The following is a 21,855-nucleotide window of genomic DNA, read 5'->3' as shown; positions in this document are numbered from 1 at the left end:
CTTCCTGGAAAGTGTATGTAAGGCCCAAATCTGCAGGAGCTATCTTATAACACTGAGATAGCTCACAGCAGTGTGGGCCATGGATCTATCCCAGTGTTGTGATGGTATTGGCAAGCTGTGGGCTCAGGGTGTGACACAGCTTGGTGACATTAGTGCTACAAAGTGTGATATAGGAGCTTGGGGCTGGTGCATCCAGTTCATACAGGGCTGGGCAAAATCCTGTAGTACCTGACTACACACCACTAACTGTGATTGAGGCATATGGATCTACCCTGGCCCAAGTGAAAGACTTGTTGGAACAGACTATTCTTTCTAGGTACTGTTCTGTTTCTTTCGGAACAATACCCTAATAGTATATCTGGGACAAATGTGGGCTTGGATTGTCCTCTAATATTGAAACAGTGACAACACACCACCAGCAGACTCCCAGTAAATATGGACCTAGGTGCCATCCAGTGCTGAAATAGTAAAAGTGACTACAGGCTCAGAGAAAATAAGCAGCTTGCTTAGAATGTCTGGAAGTATAAACACAAAGCCAGATTAGGAAGACTAGAATAAATATCCAATTCTTCATTGCCAGATTATGTCACACACCAACAAGCATCAGGAGCTTCTAGGAAATCATGACTTCACCTAATATTTAAAATAAGGTGCCAATTTGCAGATAAACGGATGAAGTTGGAGAATATCATGCTAAGTGAAGTAAGCCAATCCCCCCAAAACAAAGGCTGAATGTTCTCTCTGATAAGTGGATGCTGATCTATAATTTGGGGGGTTGGGCATGGGAAAAATGGAGGAACTTTGACTGGGAAAAGGGGAGGGAGGAAAGGGAAGGGGACATGGGGGCAGGAAAGATGGTGGAATGAGATGGATATCATTACCCTAGGTACATGTATGACTGCACATATGGTGCAACGCTACATTGTGTACAACCAGAGAAATGAAAAGTTGTGCTGCAATTGTGTACAATGAATCAAAATGCACTCTGCTGTCGTATATACCTAATTAAAATAAATAAATAAATTTTTTAAAAATAAGGTGCTAAAATAGGATCAGTGTGGAAGAACATTCAAATAGAGAATTTAAAATAACTGTTTTAAGGAAACTTGATGAGCTTCAAGAAAACACAGAGAAATGTTTCACTATTCTAACAGAGAAATAAAGAGATGAAAACAATATTTTTAAAAAATCTTAATTTTATTAATTTATTTTTGTGTGGTGCTGTGGATCAAACCCAGTGCCTACCATGTGCAAGGCAAGCGCTCTACCGCTGGGCCACAACCCCAACCCAAGATGAAAAAAATTTTAAAAATCAAATTATTGAGGTGAAAATACACTCAATGAAATTAAAAGCAAGATAGAAGGCATCAGTCATAGGACAGATCAAACGGAAGAATTGGTCAGCTCAAAGAGAGGCTATTTGAAAATATACAATTGAAAGAGAAAAAAGAAAAAAGTGACAAGAAATGAAGAAAGATTATGGGAACTTTGGAATAGTATTGAAAGAGCAAACATTCAGATTATTGGGGCTCAGAAAAGATTGAGAATGCCAAAGGGGTAGAAACTTATTCAATGGAATAATAACAGAATACCTCCCAAACATCCAGATACAGGAAAGTCATAAGGCACCAGTCAGGGGCTGGGGTTGTGGCTCAGAAGAATGATGCTCACTTAGCATGCATGAGGCACTGGGTTCAATCCTCAGCACCACATTTTTATATATATATATATATATATATATATATATATATATATATATATATATATTTTTTTTTTTTTTAAAGGCACCAGTCAAATTTAACTCAACCAAATATACCCCAAGACAGCTTATAATCAAAATCTCAATGGTGAAAGAGAAAGAGCAGATTCTCAAGGTTGCAAGAGAAAATAAACATATATAAGGGTGTCCCAATTCACATGACAGCAGAATTCTCAGCAGAATCCTTATGGGCCAGGAGACAGTAGCATGAGATTTTCACAGTACTAAAAGGAAAACAAAAATAAAACTGTGAACTGAGACTATTGTATCCAGAAAAACTACTCTTTATAAATGAAGGAGGGATAAAGGCATTCCCAGACAAACAAAAGTTGAGAGAATATATCTCCACTGACCTCTTCTCCAAGAATTGCTAAAAGAAGTTCAAACTAAAAGAAAGAATAAGAAGAAAACAGGAAAGTATAAACTCACTGATAAGAGAAATTATACAAATTCAGAATGCTCCAATATTGTAAGCTTGAGAATAAAACATTCACATCTTTAGTATTAACACTGTAAAACAAAACAACTAAAAATAATAATAGCTACGTTAAATGTTGGGAGATAGGCAATATAGAAAGACATATATCAAAATTGAAAACGATTATCAAAAATTCAAAATGTGGGGAGGAATGAAGTGCAAATAGAAAGTTACTAGTATATTTCTCTTATCCTTTGCTTTTATTCTTTACAATCATGTTCAGTTGCTATTACTTTAAAATACTTTACTATAATCGAAAGATATTTTTGTAAGTCTCATAGTAGCCACCAAGCAAAAATCTATAATAAGCAAACCAAAAATTATAAGCAATCAATCAAAGCACACTACTAGAGTAATTCACTTAACCACAAAGTAAGACTGCAAGAGAGAGAAAGAAAGAAAGGAACAATAACAAAACTAGAAAATAAGTTGCATAACAGTGATAGTAAAATCTTACTTATTGATAATTATCCTGAATATAAATGGACTAAATTCTACAGTTAAAAGACAGAGTGAATGAATGGATTAAAAAACAAAACCAAACCTAACTATACGTTACTTGCATCAAACTCACATCACCTGTAAACATTAGGTTGAGAGCAAAGGGATGGAATAAGATATTTCATGCAAATAGAATCCAAACTAAAGCAGGAGTAGCCATACTTTATCAGAGAAAACCAATTTTTAATCAAAATCAGTAAAAGGAGATGAGAAAGATTGTTATAGAATGATAAAGGAGTCAATTCAGCAATAGAAGAGAAATAACAATTCTAGCTATGTATGCTCTCAATATGAGAGCACCCAAATATAAAAACAAATATTAACAGACCTAAAGGGAGAGACAGACTCCAGTACAATAATAGTTGAAAATATCAATAATCCACTTCCAGCAATGAATGGATCATCCAGGCAGAAAACCACCACCACCACCACTACCAACAACAACAAAAGCAATAGAGTTAAATTATACTTTATACCAATTGGACCCACAGATATCAATAAAACATTCCATCCAACTGCTGAAAAATTCACATTCTTCTCACCAGTAATGGAACTTTTCTGCAGAATAGATCCTATGATAGACCACAAAGTAAGTCTCAATAAATTTTTAAAAGCTGAAATCACACAGAGTATATTTTCTGACCACAGTGCAGTAAAGTTAGAAATAACAAGAAAAACTTGGGAAACTAAACAAGTACCTGAAAATTAAACAACTTACTTTGGAACAACAAATGAATCAAGGAGGAAGTCAAGAAGGAAATTAAAAGTTTTCTTGAAATAAATGAAAATAGAGACACACCAAAAGCAATACTAGCAGGGAAGTTTACAGCAATCAATGCACACATTGGAAGAAGTACAATGATCTCAAATAAACAACCTGTTGCTGCATATCAACGAAGTAGAAAAACAAGAACAAACTAAGCCTAAAATTAGTAAAAGGAAAAAATAATAAAAATCAGAGCATAAATAAATGAAATGGAGACTAAAAACAACAACAACAACAACAATAAAACAATATAAATGATCAAACAAAGAGCTGGTTCCTTGCTGGTTCTTCAAAAAAAATAAACAAAACCTTTAACTAGACTTAGGAGAAAGAAGCCTCTAATAAATAAAATCATAGATTAAAAAAGGAAAGATTACAACTGATTTAACAGAAATACAAAAAATCATTAGAAATTATTATAAACATATGTACCAAAAAAATTGATGATGTAAAAGAAATAGACAAATTCCAAGAATGTACATCTTACAAAGACTAAATTATGAAGAAATACAAAACCTGAAAACATGAACAAACAATAACAGCAAGATGGAATCAGTAATAAAAAGCCTCCATCAAAACAAAAACAAACAAACAAACAAAAAAACAGGACCATATGGTTCCACTACTGAGTTCACTGCTAAACATTTAAAGAACTAATACTAATTCTCCTTAAGTTGTTCCAAAAAAACATAAGAGGAAGAGGAAGAATTCTTCTAAACACATTCTATGAGGCCAGTATTGCTCTGATAGTAAACCAGAAATGGATACAACAACAACCACAGAAAACAAACAAACAAATAAAGAGAAAAAAAGAAAACTACTGGCCAATATTTTTTTTTCCTGGCCAATATGCTTGATGAACATAGATGCAAAAATTCTCAATGAAATACTGGTAAACAAAATCCAACAGCACATTAAAAAGATTATTCACCATGTTCAAGTGAGATTAATCCCAGGGATGTGAGGATGGTTCCATATGCACAAATCAAGAGCTGTGATACACTATGTCAAGAGAATGATGAAAAAATACCCATGATCATCTCAATAAATGCAGGAAAGGCATTTGATAAAATTCGACATTCATTCATGATAAAAATGTTGAATAAATTAGGTATAAAAGGAACACAGCTCAACATAATAAAGTCCATTCATAATAAAACAATGGCTAATGTTATACTGAATGGGGAAGAGCTGAAAGCTTTCTCTCTAAGATCTGAACAAGACGAGATGTCCACGTTTACCACTTGTATTCAACACAGTTCTGGAAGTCTTAGGCAGAGTTATCAGGCAAGAGAAAGAAATCAAGAGCATTCAAATTGGAAAAGAAGAAGTCAAATTGTCAGTGCTTTTAGATTACATGATCTTGTATGTAAAAAAAAAAAAACCCAAAAAACAAAAAACAAAAAAAAATCCACCCCTACAAATTAGAACTAATAAGTGAATTCAGCAAAAGTTGCAGAATACAAAAATTAGCAGCATTGCTATATGCCAATAGCAAATTATCTGAAATAGGAATCAAGAGCACATCCTATTTACAATAGCTACAAAAAAATACCCGGGAGTAAATTTGACCAAAGAAGCAAAAGATCTCTACAATGAAAATTGCAAATATTGATAAGAGAAACTGAAGATGATAAAAAAAAAAAATGCCCATAGGGCCTAAAGCAATTACAGATTCAATACAATTCCTATAAAATAACAATGACATTCTTCCCTGAACTGGAAAGATAATTCTAAAAAATTTATATGGAACAACAAAAAAAACATGAATAGCAAAAGCCATCTTAAGCAAAAAGAATAAAGCAGGAGGCATTGATTTCAAAGCATACTACAAAGCTGTAGTAATCAAAACAGCATGGTATTGGCATAAACACAAACATTTAGACCAAGGGAATAGAGAGCTCAGAAGTAAACCCACACATCTATATCTAACTGGTTTTTGACAAAAGTGCTAAGAACACACATTAGAGAAAGGACATGCTTTTCAATAAATAGTGCTGGGAAAATTGGATATCCACATGCAAAAGAATGAACCTACACTCCCGTCTCTAATCAGCTATAAAGATCAACTCGAAATGGATCAAAGATTTAAACACAGGACCTGAAACCATAAAACCACTCAGAAAAAATGGCAGGGAGTGTTTCAAGACATTGGAATGGGCATGGGTTTTTTGGAAAAGATATCCAAAATACAGAAAACAAAAGCAAAAAATAGACAAATGGGATTACATTAAACTAAAAAGCTGTGTACAGCCAAAAAAAAAAAAAAAAATCAACAGAGTGAATGGACAACCTACGGACTAAGAGAAAATGTTTGCAAATTATACATGTGACATGTTTGATACCCAGAATGTGTAAGGAACTCCAAAAATTCTATAGGGGGAGAAATTACAATGGACAATAGATCGGAAGAGACATTTCTCAAAAGAAGACATATGAATGGCTACCAGGTACATTAAGAAATTTCAGCATCAATAATCATCAGGGACATGTAAATCAAGACCACAAAAAAGATCACTTCACCCCAGTGAGAATGGTTATTCTCAAAAAGACTAAAGATAAAGAGTGCTGGTGAGCATGTGGAGAATAGGGAACTCTTGCACATTATTGGTAGGACTGTAAATTATGAAAAACTATATGGAAATTCCTCAAAAAATAAAAAATATGATTATTATATGACCCAGAAATCCCACTACTGGGTACACATCCAAAGGAAATGAAGTCAGGTGACTGGAGAGACAGAGACATCTGCACTCCTGTGTTCACTACAGCACTATTCGTAGTAGCCAAGAACTGGAAACAACCTGTCCATCAGGTGATGGGTGGATAAAGAAACATGGACAACACGCACAATGGAATGTCATTCAGCCATAAAAAGAATGAAATCCTGTCATTTGCAATAACATGGATGAATTAGGGTTAGGGTTAGGGTTAGGGACATCCCTGTGTTAAGTCAAGTAAGCCAGGCATAGAAAGATGCATGAGCCACTCATACATAGAATCTTAAAAAGTTCATCTTGGAGATAGAAACTGAGAGTAGAATGGTGGTTACCAGAGGCAGGGGAAAGAAGAGGTAGGGATAGGATGGGAAATGTCAGTCGGTGGGTCCTACGTGACACCTAGATAGGAGTAATAAGTTCTGATGTGCTATTATTGAATAGTAGATAATAATAACATACTGTACATAAAAGGATTAGATAAAGAGAGTTTTAAAGTTTTCACTATATAGAAATGATAAATGTTTCATGAGACAAATCTGCTTAACTTGATTTAAACATTATGCAATATATACATTTATTGAAACATAACATGGCACCTCATTAATATGTATGATTTTTGTGTGTTAGTTAAAAAACAAATTTAAAAAATAAAATAAAATCCAAGGAAAACATGGCAGGGGAAAAAATTAATTTAGGGCAGTATCATGCACAAAAAAAATGTAAAAATTGTAAACAAACAGAGTATTAGCTAATGAAATCCAGACTTGTTACAACTAATTGGGAATAAACAGAGTGTCTTTTAGATCTCAGCTCAAGCCACACTCTTCTGAGAGGCATTTCCTGGCCCTTCCTCCCTTTTCTCACTCTTACCCATATCGTTTATTTCTAGCACGTATCATTAGCTTAAATTCTCCTTTACTTACCTGCTTATTGTCTGTGTCTCCCACTGGAACATAAGCACCATAAGAGCAGAAATGCTGATTTACCTTAAAGTTACTTTACTCGTTAACATAAAACTCAGGCTATTTGCCACTTTCATCTTGTCCTATTATTAAGGGTTAAAGTTGCCCACTAGTAGGGGAGATTTTGTGGGGAGGCGATTTCTGTGTAGCCCCAACCAAGCGTGGAGTTGGCAGTGTCTTACCAGAGATTGGAATCTTATGCGATTCATCAAAACTGTGCAGAGGAGCTGCTTTGGGCCTAATGGGTGGATTCCTGAAGGTAATCTTTGCTGTTGGGGGGATCAATCCTCGTTCTATCATGTTTAAAATCCCTAAGAAAGAAGATTAACAGAATTTGAGGTTAACTAAGTCATTTCACCAAGTGTGATCTCTATAAACTTCACAAGTGTAACTTACCATTCGTCATCTTATTTGTAAGGGTACAGCTAGTGCCTTAATCCTTTGCATAAAAAAATATGGCTAGTATGCGTTCATTTAAGCTTAATATTCTAACCCAAGGAAAATGTCATTTCCAATAGCAGTAATATGAAATAAAATTGCATGAAGGTAATTTCATTTTAAGGTAGAAATATAATTTCACAGCAAACTAAAACTTCTTGTACTTATGACATTCTCAATCATTGGTAATATTGTTGCTCTTTTTAAAATTCAGAGAAATTGGGCACACATTCTTAATAACTAAGGAGATTCTTTGTTTGGAAAGAAAGAAAAGAAAACCTGTATGCTTGAAACCATGCCCCTGTTGTTAAAATCAGTCATACTTTATCAAAGAAGGAGTTATCTCCAGACATTTCTCATTTCACCAGAAGATATGAATGCTCCAATGGGTTATTTCAGTGTAACTGAGCAACCCCGTTAGTATTAATGCAACTAATTTACAATTCCTAGAACCCATACTGTGTCAGCAAGGCTGGAGCCAAGCCTTTTTAAGGACAAGAGACATTGTTAAATAAGTAAACAAATGAATAAATCAATGAATATATGAATAATTGAACAAAGCCTGCTGCTGGGGGCAGAACTTTCATTAAGGTAGATCTATTGTATCGAAGCCAGAAACCCAGAAACTTGGGGACTATTTGTAATGAATTTGTGGTAGGATTTCAGTTTCTCACTGTTCTATTACATAATAGAAAGGAAAATTAGGAATTCTGGATCTCAACAAATTCCTAGTATACAAATGGTGTACCAAGCTGGATTAGTTGAAGGAGTTGTCACTCATTCTAAGTATTATTTCCATTTGCTTTAAGACCTCTGTGACTATATTTTTTTTGCTTTTAAAGATGTTAGTTTTGTGTTTCAGGAATTCAGAAGAATCATCACAGAAGGGTTGGAGAGCTGATGAGGACATTGCTTATCAAACAATGATTCCAGAGAGAAATCTCCAGTTTACCTAGAGCAGTTCACTTGGAGGAAGATTTTCGTACTGAAAGTGAAAATTCCTGGGCCCTATTTCAGAGTCGTCCTAAAGCTTGAGGTCAGGGCCTGGGGATCTGCATTATTGGAGCCTCCAGGAAGTACTTAGGAACACCGAAGTTTGAGAACCACCAGAATTGGGGCCCAGTAACATATGTGTTAAATAAACACTCCAGGTCGATCTTTCCTACTTCAAACTTAAGAACTACTGATCCAGTGTACAACTCTTTAAACCCTCTTTTAAAGTAGTAAAAAGGTTTTAATTTTTATAACACTAGAACTGGTTGTAATATGTTCTTTAAAATAGCAATGAGGTAGGATGGGAGACATAAGGAGAGGCAAAAAGGGGATCTTCAGGACAACACAAGAGTACTATGATTTAAAGTCCACTTTCACTGGATTAAAAGTCCAGATTTAATGGTCACTTTCACTTACCTTGATCACAAACAACCTATTTAATCATTGATGAGACCTCATCCACAGGTACACCAAGGGAGTACTGTTCAAAGTCACAAAACAGAATGCATCAAAAACAAAAGAACCCCTAGTCGGTCATGGTGAACATGTCCAGTTACCAACACAAAGGGGAACTAAAAATACCCTCTTCAGTCTGTACTATAGATTTTACGTGTATGAATTTGCCTCGCTAAGATCTAGCTAGCATTTCCCTCCCTAATGCTGGCACTCCACCCTGTATAGTGATACTCTCACAGAGTGTATTTCTCTCAATAAAATAAGTGTGTGCCTTTCTTTGAGCTGTTCCTGGATTCCTTTCTGCAAGGACGTCAAGGAGCTTCATGGCCTGAGTCAAGGTCCACCTCCCTTGGAGGAAACCTCCTCAGGCCCTCTGTCCCAGTGACAGCAACATTAGTTGTTTGTCTTCACAAATATTTCCCACCTGTAAATACCCAATCTCTGCCTAAGAACTATGCCTGTTTTGCAGAGGTGAGAAACAGAGCTCCTTATAAATCATTATACTTTAAAGAGTCAGTTTCATTCTCTGAGAATTTTGAAGAATATAAGTATGATTTTAATCTTTGCCTTGGTACTGGGTGAAGCAATTTATTTAATTTTAGACAAATATGTATAAATTCATAACTGGAAGGAAGAAGTTAAGACTCTGATATAAGCAAAAGAGATTAGGGGATTTTTTAATGGAGATATTGGAACTCTGAAGATTACCTGATGCTATAGAGTGCTGTGCTTTTGTTTAAACTGTCTATAATTCTGTAAAGATGAAGGTTTAAAGTGTAGATATATGATAGCAATGAAAATAATTTCTGTCTATACACATGTGAGTAAGTTCTGTCACATGGAGGACAACTCTTCCATCTGAGAAGCCAGTTTTGCATCCATTTGCAAATTTATTTCAATATTCTTGATTTGTAAATATGTCTTATTTGTATTTTGTGAATCAACTGTAACATCTTACTAGTTGTCTCATTTAATTAATGAGTTAAATATAGTTTTTGACATGTTCAATTTATGTAAGAGTCATGACTTTACTTTTTTTAAAAAAATCATCCTTTAACAGGTTTGGAGGACCCACTAAGATAAGCCAAGAGTCACCCGAAGTCATCAGAAATGGTGTCACAGACACCAGCCCAGACACTTTTTTTTTTTCCTTGTCTCCCACAGGTGAATTCAAAGTGGTGATAGAACTTTGTTGAAATTTGTTTTTCTAACTTTAATTCTATTCTCTATTATTTTGCTTTTCTTTTTGTTTCATTTACAAATGATGAGTTATTTCCTGTTGGTAGCTGCAGTGATTGGAAATTTGGAAATCTCTGTAAATGGATTAATGTATTCTAGAGATCTATTTCCCTGCTGGGTGAAAAGCGATAGAGAATAGATTTGGTTAGTGTTCATCTATTGTGAGTTAAAATCAGTTAGGAATATATGCCCAGGAGGAAGGAAAACAACTTTGATACTGTAATTCTGTAGTGTTCAGTTTTTGTATTTGTGTTTACTTTTCAGCTGTGGCTGAAATTGAAGAATTTCAGGTGTACACGCCCTGGATCTATACGTGTGTGTATGTGTCACTCAGAAATCCCGTTACCCCTCATTGTTAATGTAGGAGGTTTTCTTATTTCCAGAAAGCATTCTTAAATTAGAGCATAAAAGCCTTAAAAGGAGCTCTGTTTTGACTGGCTTATAGAGATAAATAAGGACATACAATAAATTAAATATTCTTCAAATTATCAGAAAATTAAACTTATAATTCTTTGAGCTCTCCCTGCCTCCCTCAATTAGAAACTCTCATTGAATCTCCTTGCTTTTCATGGCAACAGAGTAATCTGCATAGTTCCAATAAGGATCTGTTCTCCTTTTACAAAGATATAAATGGAAAAATCACTTATGCAACCAAGGCCTTGCATGGAATATTTGAGAATGATGTTTATTTAATCATAATGACGAGTCACTTATAAAGGACTGAGGTTGACTTTCTGGTGCCAGTGTTAACAAAGTCCTCCCAGAAAAACTAGCGTGGTACACGGCTAATAGGATTTCCATCGTGGTAAGGAAGGCCACATCCTGCAAGTCCAAGAAGCTTGGGATATTTGAAACAGCTCTAAATAGAAGACCCAAATTTATAGGTCCTTCAGTTGGAATCTGGAGAACAAAATTTCTTGGCCTTGACTTACCAACCTTAGGATAGCAAATAATAAATGATTTTAGAAGTTCAGTCTGAGATTCCTTATGAAAGCTTTCAGCAAAATAAGCTTTAGGTGTCCTAAACAGTAATTTAACATTCTTGCTTCCTCAGTGCAAATAACCCAGCCAAACCTAACAAGACCAGCCTTATTTTGTGAATAATTTTGTTTGAGATAATTTGAAAGAAAGAAGTAAAGATGATAAACAAGTTTTCTTTTTAAGTCTTGAAATAATCAAGAGAGATACTGGATGTACAACTATAATGAGATATCACAATGTACAACTATAATGCACCAATAAAAAATGTGGGGGAAAAATAATATTATTAAAAAAAAAGAAAAATACTGAATACATTTCAATGGAATGCTGGTATCTCCAGCAATTGTCTGAACTTTGGTATTGACTAGGCTATTTTACAACTCTGTAGATACTAAGGTTAATTTGAAAAACAAACAAACAAACAAAAAGTGAACAATAATGCAAATAGATCTTATCTACATTCATGAAAATAAAAATCTTTGGTGAAGGATTCTCTCTCACAGAAAAGCCAATTTTGCATCTATATGCAAATTTATTCTTGATCTACAAATGTGTCTGTTCTTTGAATTCTCCTTTGAACCAATTGTGACTTTTATAGATTTCCTCTTTTAATTGATGAGTTAAATAAAATCTCTGATATATGTTTATTTTTATTTGAATGGGAGTTATGATTTTACTTATCATCAAAAATTGTCCTTTAACACCATTGTTTTATTAAATCCTCAGATCATTCTCACTTTCCTGTTGAATAGATTAGGAATTGGAAATTGATTCTTTTTGTTATTCATTCAGCTAGTATTTCTTTCTCCAGAGCCTGTTACATGTCAGGGACTGATCTGAGGACTGGGGAATGCAGTGGTGAGCCACAGAGACTGCATAGACTCCAGCAGCAGAGAAGACATTAAATGAATTCACAAATACATGATTAGAAAATGTGATAATCTATGAAAATTAAAAAGAGTTGATTGCAGAAGTGGCTTTTACAGGTTGAGGTCAAGGTTAGGCATTCATTTTCATCTGGAATGTGATTGGCCTGATAAGGGGCAGCAAGAAGACTCAAGTGGCTAGACCTGGAGAGAGCCGGACCAGTGGAGAATAGGGACACAGGTGAGGCCTGGGCCAGGCATGCCTTGATCATTTTTAGTCTTTATTCTTTTTTTTTTAATTGCTTTTATTTTTTAAATACATGACAGCGGAATGGATCACAATTCTTATTACACATATAGAACACAATTTTTCATATCTCTATTTTTATATAAAGTATGTTCACACCAATTCATGTTTTCATACATGTACTTTGGATAATGATTGATGTCCATCACATTATTCTAAGGGTTAGATGGTGACCTCTTGCCTGAGGTCATACAGGGCCTGAATTGAAAATTTAGTCTGTGAACCCATGTAACTTGGATTCTTAACCACTGGGTGTTGGGGTGGGGGGCACTTTCTCTTTTTGGATTTCGCCAGATAATTGTTTTTAAAGTAAGGAAGTTTTATCGTGCATTTTCCAAAATGAGTTTCTCTTGTGGATATTGTTTATGTTTCCCGAATGCTGAACTTGCCTAGCCCCGGGGTAAGGCTTAAATGACATTTAAACACATCAAGAACACCTGAAAAATCTTGACACTCAAGCCACATTTCTGTGGCTTGTGCTTTCCTGATGCTCATATTACCTTGCATAGTACCAGACATATGACAAGGACTCTATAAATATATGTTGATTAATTGGCTGATTAATTACAATTATTATAGTAGACCATGTGTTCTTTGGTAGATATTATAGAGATAAAAATGCAATTTTTTTCTTGACCAAGTGGCTATGATTTACCTTTGTTTTGTAGCATCTTTTTTATTTGTTAAAATAAGGATTAATTGATTCATTCATTCACTGTTTCTATCCTAATTTGATCTAGAGAAAATATGCGATGATACCAAAGCAAGAAATAGAAATTCTGCTGCTGTTACTCAGTATTCCCAGGGCATAAGCTAACCAGAAATTATGTCACAAAGATTCCTGAGCAATGGCTCAGAACTAGGAAATAGTTACCATTGTAGAACACTTGACAAATTTACAGACTTGTATTGATCTTGGATTCCCCACCACAGTGGATGAGAGGTCAGCAGACAGAGGCAACAGTAGCCAGGAGATAGAATGTCCAGGCACCAGAAAAACCCCTGGGAACCAACTCTGGGTCCTAAATACTCCAGATAACAAAGATAAAGTGAGATAGGAGTATCTAAAGACCATCCTACCCAGTTGTATTTGAGACAAGAAAAGGGATCTACTTAGGCTTACTTTTAACACTTCAGCCAATTAAATTGAATGGTAGGGAAAAGTAAAGAGGGTTACACAATGACATTCAAACCTTAGGCATTCATTCACTTACTCTTTCATTTGTTCATTCATTCATTCAACAAACATTTAGTATCTACAAAATGCTGCATATGGTTGTAGGCAGTAAAGGGATAAGGAGATAAAGATGATATGGTCTTTTTGCTTAAAATCTAAAAATCCATTGATTTCACAACACCATAATCTAGATTAAGCTATGCATAGCTTAAATGCCAGTTACATTAATCCTGACTTCATGTTTCTGCATAGTAGAATACTGAAATAAAATTTTAAAATGCTCTCAGAATAGCACCAGAAATTATTCAGAAACTTGATAACTTCTAATAATACCAGATAAACACAATAATTATAATAAATAATAACACCTAAATCAATAATAACATCTAAATCAATATTAAATCCATGGAATGATGGGTTTTAGAGGAGGAAGGGACTCTCGTGACCATATAGTCCAACCTCTTGATTTATAGAGGAGGAAATACAGGCCAGTGCCAATATCTGACTTGTCACTTAGGAAAAGCAGTGACTGAGCCAGAGCTCAAACTTAGGCCCTGACCACCTCAGTCCCCTTCCTTACATCCTTAAACACGTAACATGGCTCCTGAGTCACTAACCTTTACTGGCATCCTTTTGTAAGACTGGTATGGGGATGAAATAGGGATCCGTGCGATGAGAAGAGGGCATAACCGTGAGGTTGGGTACAGTGGACCCTTTCATTAACTTCTGAGCCTTCACCTAGTTGATAAAAAAAAAAAAATTTCGTTTTCAGCAGACATTTTTGCCTTCACAATGAACACAGTTTTCTTCTTGTAAACAATAAATAAGGTTATGAATAGTTTCATTAAGTTTTAATAAAGTAGCAATATCAGCTCTGATTTCATTCTTCGTGAGTACCCTGTGCTATTGTCTACTGTCAGGATTTTGTGTAATTTAAAATAGTTAATTAAATCCAATTAACATGTGGTGATTTTCACTATGCAAAGTCAGTATAGTAGTTAATAAAGGAACTATTAAGATTTTGTTCAATTTTAATGACTACAATATAAAAGTGCTAAATCTTAACCCAGGAGGTTTTGAATACAGCAAAGTTTTGTATAGACACATTTCCTAGGAAATAAATATTAGTTTTGAGGTAAAAAAATAAAATGAGAAAATTTAAAGATAAACATATCATTCAAAATTAACAGGTTAAATATAAACACTGAATTGACTAGTGCAGATCTCAGAAACTATTAAAGATATGATGTCTATATCAGTCACAGGAGCTAATTACTTTTCCTAAAGCCATAAAATGCTTTTATTATAGTTATGAAATATGAATTATTTCTATTAAATGGTTTCTAGATTTTAAAGATTATTTGTATTGTATATAAATCACATTTAATTGTATGGCCCAAGTACACTATTTTTACCTTTATGATGGGAGATTATGAATTACCTGGGCCTCTCAGCAGGGAAAATGCAAACTGTCTGGTATTTATAGACTGATTTAAATTTTCAAGTCATTTTCCAAACATTAATTAATTTGCATAACTTCCAAGGAAAGTAGGTAATGGTTTGCTATTTAATGAAGAACTCAAGACTGAAAGTTAGTAGACTTGCTTCAGGTCACACAGGGTGCTAGATGTACACAGATTATTCTGTTTTAACATAAGTCCAAGTTTACAGTAGTGAAGTTTGCTACTTGACTCAGACTTACCAATGTCTATGCTGAAAGGTCCTCATTAAGGCGGGAGGATCTTGAAGAAAGGGAAATTACTCTAAAATCTTGCAGGGGGTGGGGAAGAAAATCACTTTACAAATTAAGTATTTATTGACTGAGAAATACCTGTGTGGACAGGTGTTAGGAGAGACCCTGCTGCCAGGATGTGGTTTTGAGGGGAAACTCTAAAGCAGCCTCTACCCCTATGAACGCTGAACTCAGCTGACATTTAGCAAATAAATAAATGGAATAATATTATGTGTGTATGTGTGTGGGGGGTGTTGTTTTGGGGGCTCAAACCCAGGGTCTCACAAATGCTAAGCAAATCCTCTACCAATGAGATATTCCCCAAGCCCACAATAAATAGTATTTTAGTAGGCAAGTAAACACAGTCTCCTTCTGGGCGAGTTGGAAGGGGAAGAAGGGTCCCTGGATGCGTGGGAGGGAACTCCAGTGTCACTGGTTGCTCTTCCTCATCCTCTGCTCCCCCCCCCTTCTCCCTTCCAGACACAAGTAGGGTCCAGGATCTCCTAGTCAGGGAGGCTGAGATAATCCCCCAGTGCGCTGCACCCCAGGGGCAGTGTATACATAGCAAGGACCTACAGTATCAAAAAGGGTAGGGTGTTTGTCTGACTGATATTAGGGTCAGCGAAGCAAAGGCAAACTGAAGGAAGAGAGAAAGATGCCACTTCCATAAAATTGTCAAGCACTGTGAAGATGTAAAATATAGGTTTGGCCAACTGAAAGCCCAGAGCATAATTTATCTGGGTTTTCTGAAAGCCTTTGATAAAGAACACCTGACAACGGGGCTGTTGAAAGCTAAAGTAGCAGGATCCAGCATAAAACAATGTAAAGAAGGACACAGAAGGGGGGATGGAAATCAGGAGCTGTCTGGATTCTGCCTGGGAATAAGCACAGCCATAATGTTGCTTTCTTAATTCTTTAAATTGCATCAATCTAAACAATGTAAAAACCAGACCCAAGGTCTACGCTGAAAAGACAGCAAGAGGAGTGTGTGTATAGGGGCAGACAGGGAGGGTTGTAGCTTACAGAAATAAAATAAATCCCTCAGACAGTGTCACTAGATGTGAAACACCCACCATTCTATCCCATTCCCACGGTCAGGATAACCGCTTCTGCATACGCTTGGTTGGAGGGAGAAGGAATACAACAACCTTCGGTATTTACTGAGCACTTACTATGTAACACTAACTTTAATACAAAAAGCATTAAATTTCACGAGCAATGGAAAAGCTAAGGGCTATGGGAGTGCAGAAGAGGGAGCAATTAACTGCCTGCTGGTGCTGCAGAAGGCTTTCCAGCGACTCTCCGCCCTGACTGGAAATTAGGATCACTTGGGAAGCTTTTTAAAAATACTGCTGCCTGGGCCCCAACCCTGGGCAATTAAATCAGAATAGCTGAGTTGGGGCCTGGGTCTTGGTATTTTTCTAAAGCTCCCCAGGTGATTCTGATGTGCAGCCAAGGTTGAGACATACTGCAGTGAATGATATTTAAAATGCATCTTAAAGGAGGCATCGGGTTGCATTAGGTGGAGGAGAAAGTGCAGTCACTGGTAGAAAAAAAGATAAAACCACAGGATGAGGGGCTGGGGCTGGGGCTCAATGGTAGAACGCTTTCCTCCCACATATAAGGCCTGGGTTCGATCCTCAGCACCACGTAAAAATAAATAAATATATATATTGTGTCCATCTACAACTAAAAAAAATATTAAAACAAAACCAAAACCCAACATGAAGACTTCACCATTGAGAGGAGGAAAGGAGCGCCATGTGGCTGGACCAGTGGGCACTAATCAGGAGAGGGCTGGAGAAGAGACTGGAAAGGGAGGTTGAGAAGAATGCGAATTAAAGGCAGCTTGATGGATGTACTCATTGCCCAACAAGTTCAAATATCATCTTCTTCTGTGCTTTATGTTGTCTCTTAGGTGAGAATCATGCTTTGTAGTTTGTGAAATATAACATGAAATCTTGTATAGTGATATAATAAAAATATCATATTATAAAACAGCCATGTTATAAATAGAACAATGTCTTTTATATCTGCTCCTTCATTACTATTTCTAAAACTGAAAGCCAGAACTTTATTGCTTTATGACTAAATCTTCTACAATAGCTTGTAATTTTCTGAAAATTTAAAAAATATATAAAACCTGAAAGAAGAAAACAGCAATCATAGTCTCATCAGCCAAAATTAAACATTGTTGGTATCTTGGTATATTTGCTTCCAGTGTTTTCAAATAGAAAAAACATTCTAGTTTATTATTCCGGTACAGATGATATATGCTCATTATAAAGATTCCAAACAATGCAGAAATATATAAGATGAAAGTTTAAGAAACCATGCCAGATATCATTAGGAGATCCATCATTCCTGATATCTTTAAAATGATTGATGCATCAATGTAAATAAATAGGATTTCTATTACATTATTAAATTTGACATGCATTTATAGGACAAAAAAAGAGCTGAATTAAACTCAACAAATTATTAAACCTCAAATATTTCTTTAGCACAAGGTTTCTTTGAACTAAGGAAGGTCCTCTGCACAGGCTGGCAAGTTTTTTCTTAAAGGATCAGACAGTGGATGTACCAGGCCTTTGGGCTTGGTGCAGGCCTGTCGGTATAACTGGAAACCAACAGAGAGTTTGGAAATAAAAAGGTGAATCTGTGTGCTATGGTTTGAACATCTGTGCCCCCTCTGATTCATATGTGGAAATCTCCTCTCCAACGTGATGATATTAGGAGGTGGGTTTGGGGGAGGCAATTAGGTTGTGAGTGTGGAGCCCTCAAGGATGGGCTTCTTGCCCTTACCTAAGATAAGGCCTGTCTTTTCCACCAAGTGAGAACACAACAAGAAGTTGCCATCTACAAACCAGAAAGCAGGCCCTTACTAGACATCAAATGGAAAAGCTTTGATTTTAGACTGCTCAGGCTCTAAACTAGGAGAAATGAGTTTCCGATGTTTTGAGCCACCTAGTTTATTTTCCCTCGTTATGGTAGGCTGAATGAACTAACACTGTATTCCAGTGAAACTTTATTTACAAAAACAGGTGGTCAGCCTTCAGGCAGTAGTTTGTAGACCTCTGCTATATGGTTAAATAAAGGTAATTATGAAAAACATTTGGAGTTTTGTTGCCAAGTGTCATTACTGTGGACAGTTTATCCCAGCTTCAAAAGATGAGAACATTAGAGTTCTCTTGGGACTCCCACCTCCTCTCCCTCACCACCCAATTTTGGGTTATTGTTTCTACATTTTTCATATTTATAATATTCACATTGTGTTTTGATTCCATAATTGCTATAGTTGTTTCGTTCTGCTTGTACATGAATCCAAAGCTTACCAACAGTCTTTTTGTCATATGTTTTCTATACTAGAATTCTTTATTTTGATTGATTTCTTAATAGACTGGTTTTGGTTATCAAACAGTTACTTCCAACAAGTGTTCCTGGGTCCTTCACTTGCCAGAATCTTTATACCTGACTTGCCCCTGGAGTCATCCTTTCTGTTTTCTAAACTTTGTGGACACTTTCCATTGTCTTCTATGATGAATATTGTGAAATCTGGTGCCAGTCAAATTTTTTTTTACCCTTTGTAGGTGATTTAACTTCTTACTGCCTGGATGTCTGAAACATTTTTTTTTGTCTTTGAAATTTACTTACCTATGAAGTAATTTATGTTAAATATTCTAAATAAAAGTTTTCTGGGATTCAGTGTTTTCTTTCCACCCACAGATTCAGTTCTTTGTTTACTTTGGGAAAATTAATATATTAATGACTATATCTTCTCTTTCCTTTCCTGGGTTCTCTGTTTTAGAGACACCAAGTATCCTTAGGTATGGCTCATCTTTGGTTTTCATATTGTGGTACCTAACTATTCATTCTTTACAGCGTGCTACCTTTCAGAATAGGACATCCAGTTTTAGATAAGCTCATGGCTATCTAATTACAGACCACATTTCCCAGTATCTCTTATGGCTAAATGTGAGTATGTGACCAAATTCAGGCCAATAAGATGTCAGGGGAACCTCTAGGTCATATCCTCAGAGGGCTTTCCCTGGACTATATCCTTCCATATGGGTGCAGAGAGGAGCTAGCTTCACCATAGGAGTGAGAAAGTCCTGCAACCACTAAAGGAGGTTATGGAGCTGATGGACCCAGTGGTAGAAGGAACCACTTGTTGGATGAGCACATGGAGCAGAGTTGTCATGCTAGACTTGGACTTCTCCCTGTGGACTGTTTTGTGAGTGAGAAATAAATTTGTTCAAGTCATTACACTTTTTTGTTTTTTTTCACGGCAGTGTAGTTTGTACCAACCTGATATGCATATCTTTCAGCTTCTAATTAATTTTCTTTGTCTTTTCCCTCTGCATTTACTTACAGTCTTTTCTTACAGTGCTTACAGTCTTTTCTCCATATCAATATTTCAATATTCAGTAGTGCCTGTTCTTTCTATTTATAGTTTATTTATTAGTTCCATAAAGTATTTTGGTATTCAATTTGTTTCCATATGTCTGAAATCTCCCTTTTTATCTTGTTTTACTATTCTATCATCTCATGTTTGAGCTCTAGTTTTACTTAATTTATGTTCTTGTCAAGCTGTGCGATTATGTGAAGATATTGTGAAAAAATTCCTTCTGTTCCTTGAGTCATAATTTTTTAGACACTCTTTTGCAGCCCGCAATTTCCCTCCTTTGTCCTCTCCCGCCCCTTTCTTTTGTTATCTGTGGGTGAGACAGTGACATGGAGAAAACACAATGACCATAATAAATAAGTAGAATGACCGTATTGTTTCTTTCTCTCTCATGCATACATGGGCAGCTCATCCAGATATTCTACTTACTCTGATGCAGGATCTCCTCCCCCATTTTCTGGTTCAAGTGTATTTTCTCTCCCAGCAACGTGTTAAAATTGAGATTTCTTCACCTTTATGTTACCTGAGGGCTTGGATGGAGGAAGCCTTGGTTGAGCGGATATGTAATCTTTGTTAAAATATTTAGGCCCTTCTCCCTCTCCCTAGGTGTTTTTTTTTTTAATGGGTACCAGGGATTGAACTCAGGGGCACTTGACCACTGAGCCACATCCCCAGCCCTTTTTTGTATTTTATTTAGAAACAGGGTCTCACTGAGTTGCTTAGCACCTTGCTTTTGCTGAGGCTGGCTTTGAACTCGTGATCCTCCTGCCTCAACCTTCTGAGCTGCTGGGACTACAGGTGTATGCCACTGCACCCAGCACTCCTAAGGTTTTGATAAACATCCTATATCAGGGCTTTTCTACCTCACTGAGGATGAGAACATTTCTTCCTACCCTTAACCCCAAGGGCTTTGAAACATCTGGGTGGAGAGACCTGAAACTGTCATTTCTCTCAGGAATAATCAGACACATCATGTCCCAATTTCACCTGTGATCTTTTTTTTTCTTCTCCTTCCTTTCATTTTCTTTTTTTGTAAACAAAGCTTTAATGAAACATGGCCCCACCTGCTTCTTCTAAGTCTCCTTAGAAGAGAGAGAGAGGAAAAAAAAAAAACCCACTTGATCATCTTCTCTCCAGATTTTATATTATTTCTGAGAATTCCAACAAATAGCTAATTTGATTGTGTTTCTGAGGAGTTGGAAGGGGTTGGGACTGAAGCCATATGGCCTGTCTTTACTCTGCTCCAAAATCTCCTGCTTGGTGAATGGTTAAAATTGTGTGCAACTTGACCTAGTCCCCTTCCCCATATTATGAACAGGGAAACTAGCGAGCAGGAAGGAAAAATAACTAGGACACATATCTAATCAATTTCAGAAACAGAACTAACAGTGCATGTTGCTGCTTCATGGCCAGTCAGAAACAACATGTCCCAGCTTCCCTTCCTGTTTCATGTGGCTTTGTAGTTCTGGCCAGGAGTATAGGAACCGTGGTGATCCTACCGGTTGGAATACTAATGTGGTGGTGGGAGCTGAGCAGCCCTGTCAGGTCACAATATGGAAAAGTGCCTGTTCAGAGGTGAGAGCAATAAGGTGGAGAGTGTGTGCGTATCTGAGGTTGGAGAGCTGCCATGTTAGCCATGAACTGATTCTGCTCAAACTGTACATGAGAAGGCATCAACCTTAGTCATGCCTAACCTAATGTTATTCATTTTTACATTTGTTGACCTCATATCTCAAGCATTTTTATTGACTCAGATGGTGTCCCTCTGTGGCAACTTCTCAATTTGCTCAGATTACACCAACTTTGGGAAAAAATAAAAATTTGTTTCATTTTTCAAATTTGGGGGTATCTGAATATTTCAAACTTCGTACATAAAGCAAGAATGTTTTGCTGTTATTTTATATCATATTTTGAATTTATATAATTTAATTTCAGCATTACTAAAATTTGGCATCTCTGTTCTTGAATCTATCAAATTTCTGTCACCCTTTAAAAACTAATTTTAAGGTAAATTCTTTTAGGAAATAACTTCTGATTTCTTTATCCTCAGAGTCCCTATATCTTTTTATGTACTT

At 36.1% G+C, this 21,855-nt stretch overlaps 1 protein-coding gene across 1 annotated transcript in view; it reads right to left on the bottom strand.

Moving 5' to 3' along the window:
- Iqch (IQ motif containing H) overlaps nucleotides 1-21,855 on the bottom strand; it is a 195,495-nt gene that overhangs the window by 110,474 nt on the left and 63,166 nt on the right. Inside the window, exons 6-7 of the mRNA XM_071607335.1 lie at nucleotides 14,261-14,381; nucleotides 7,369-7,497 (exon numbers count right to left, since the gene is read on the bottom strand). Of these exons, the coding sequence (XP_071463436.1) occupies nucleotides 7,369-7,497; nucleotides 14,261-14,381 (250 nt within the window). The remainder of the gene's footprint in view (nucleotides 1-7,368; nucleotides 7,498-14,260; nucleotides 14,382-21,855) is intronic.

This window comes from Marmota flaviventris, chromosome 2, assembly GCF_047511675.1.
Source record: "Marmota flaviventris isolate mMarFla1 chromosome 2, mMarFla1.hap1, whole genome shotgun sequence".
Classification (NCBI taxonomy): domain Eukaryota; kingdom Metazoa; phylum Chordata; class Mammalia; order Rodentia; family Sciuridae; genus Marmota; species Marmota flaviventris.
Note: the sequence above shows the minus strand (reverse complement) of the source record. Positions and strands in the feature narration are given on the sequence as shown.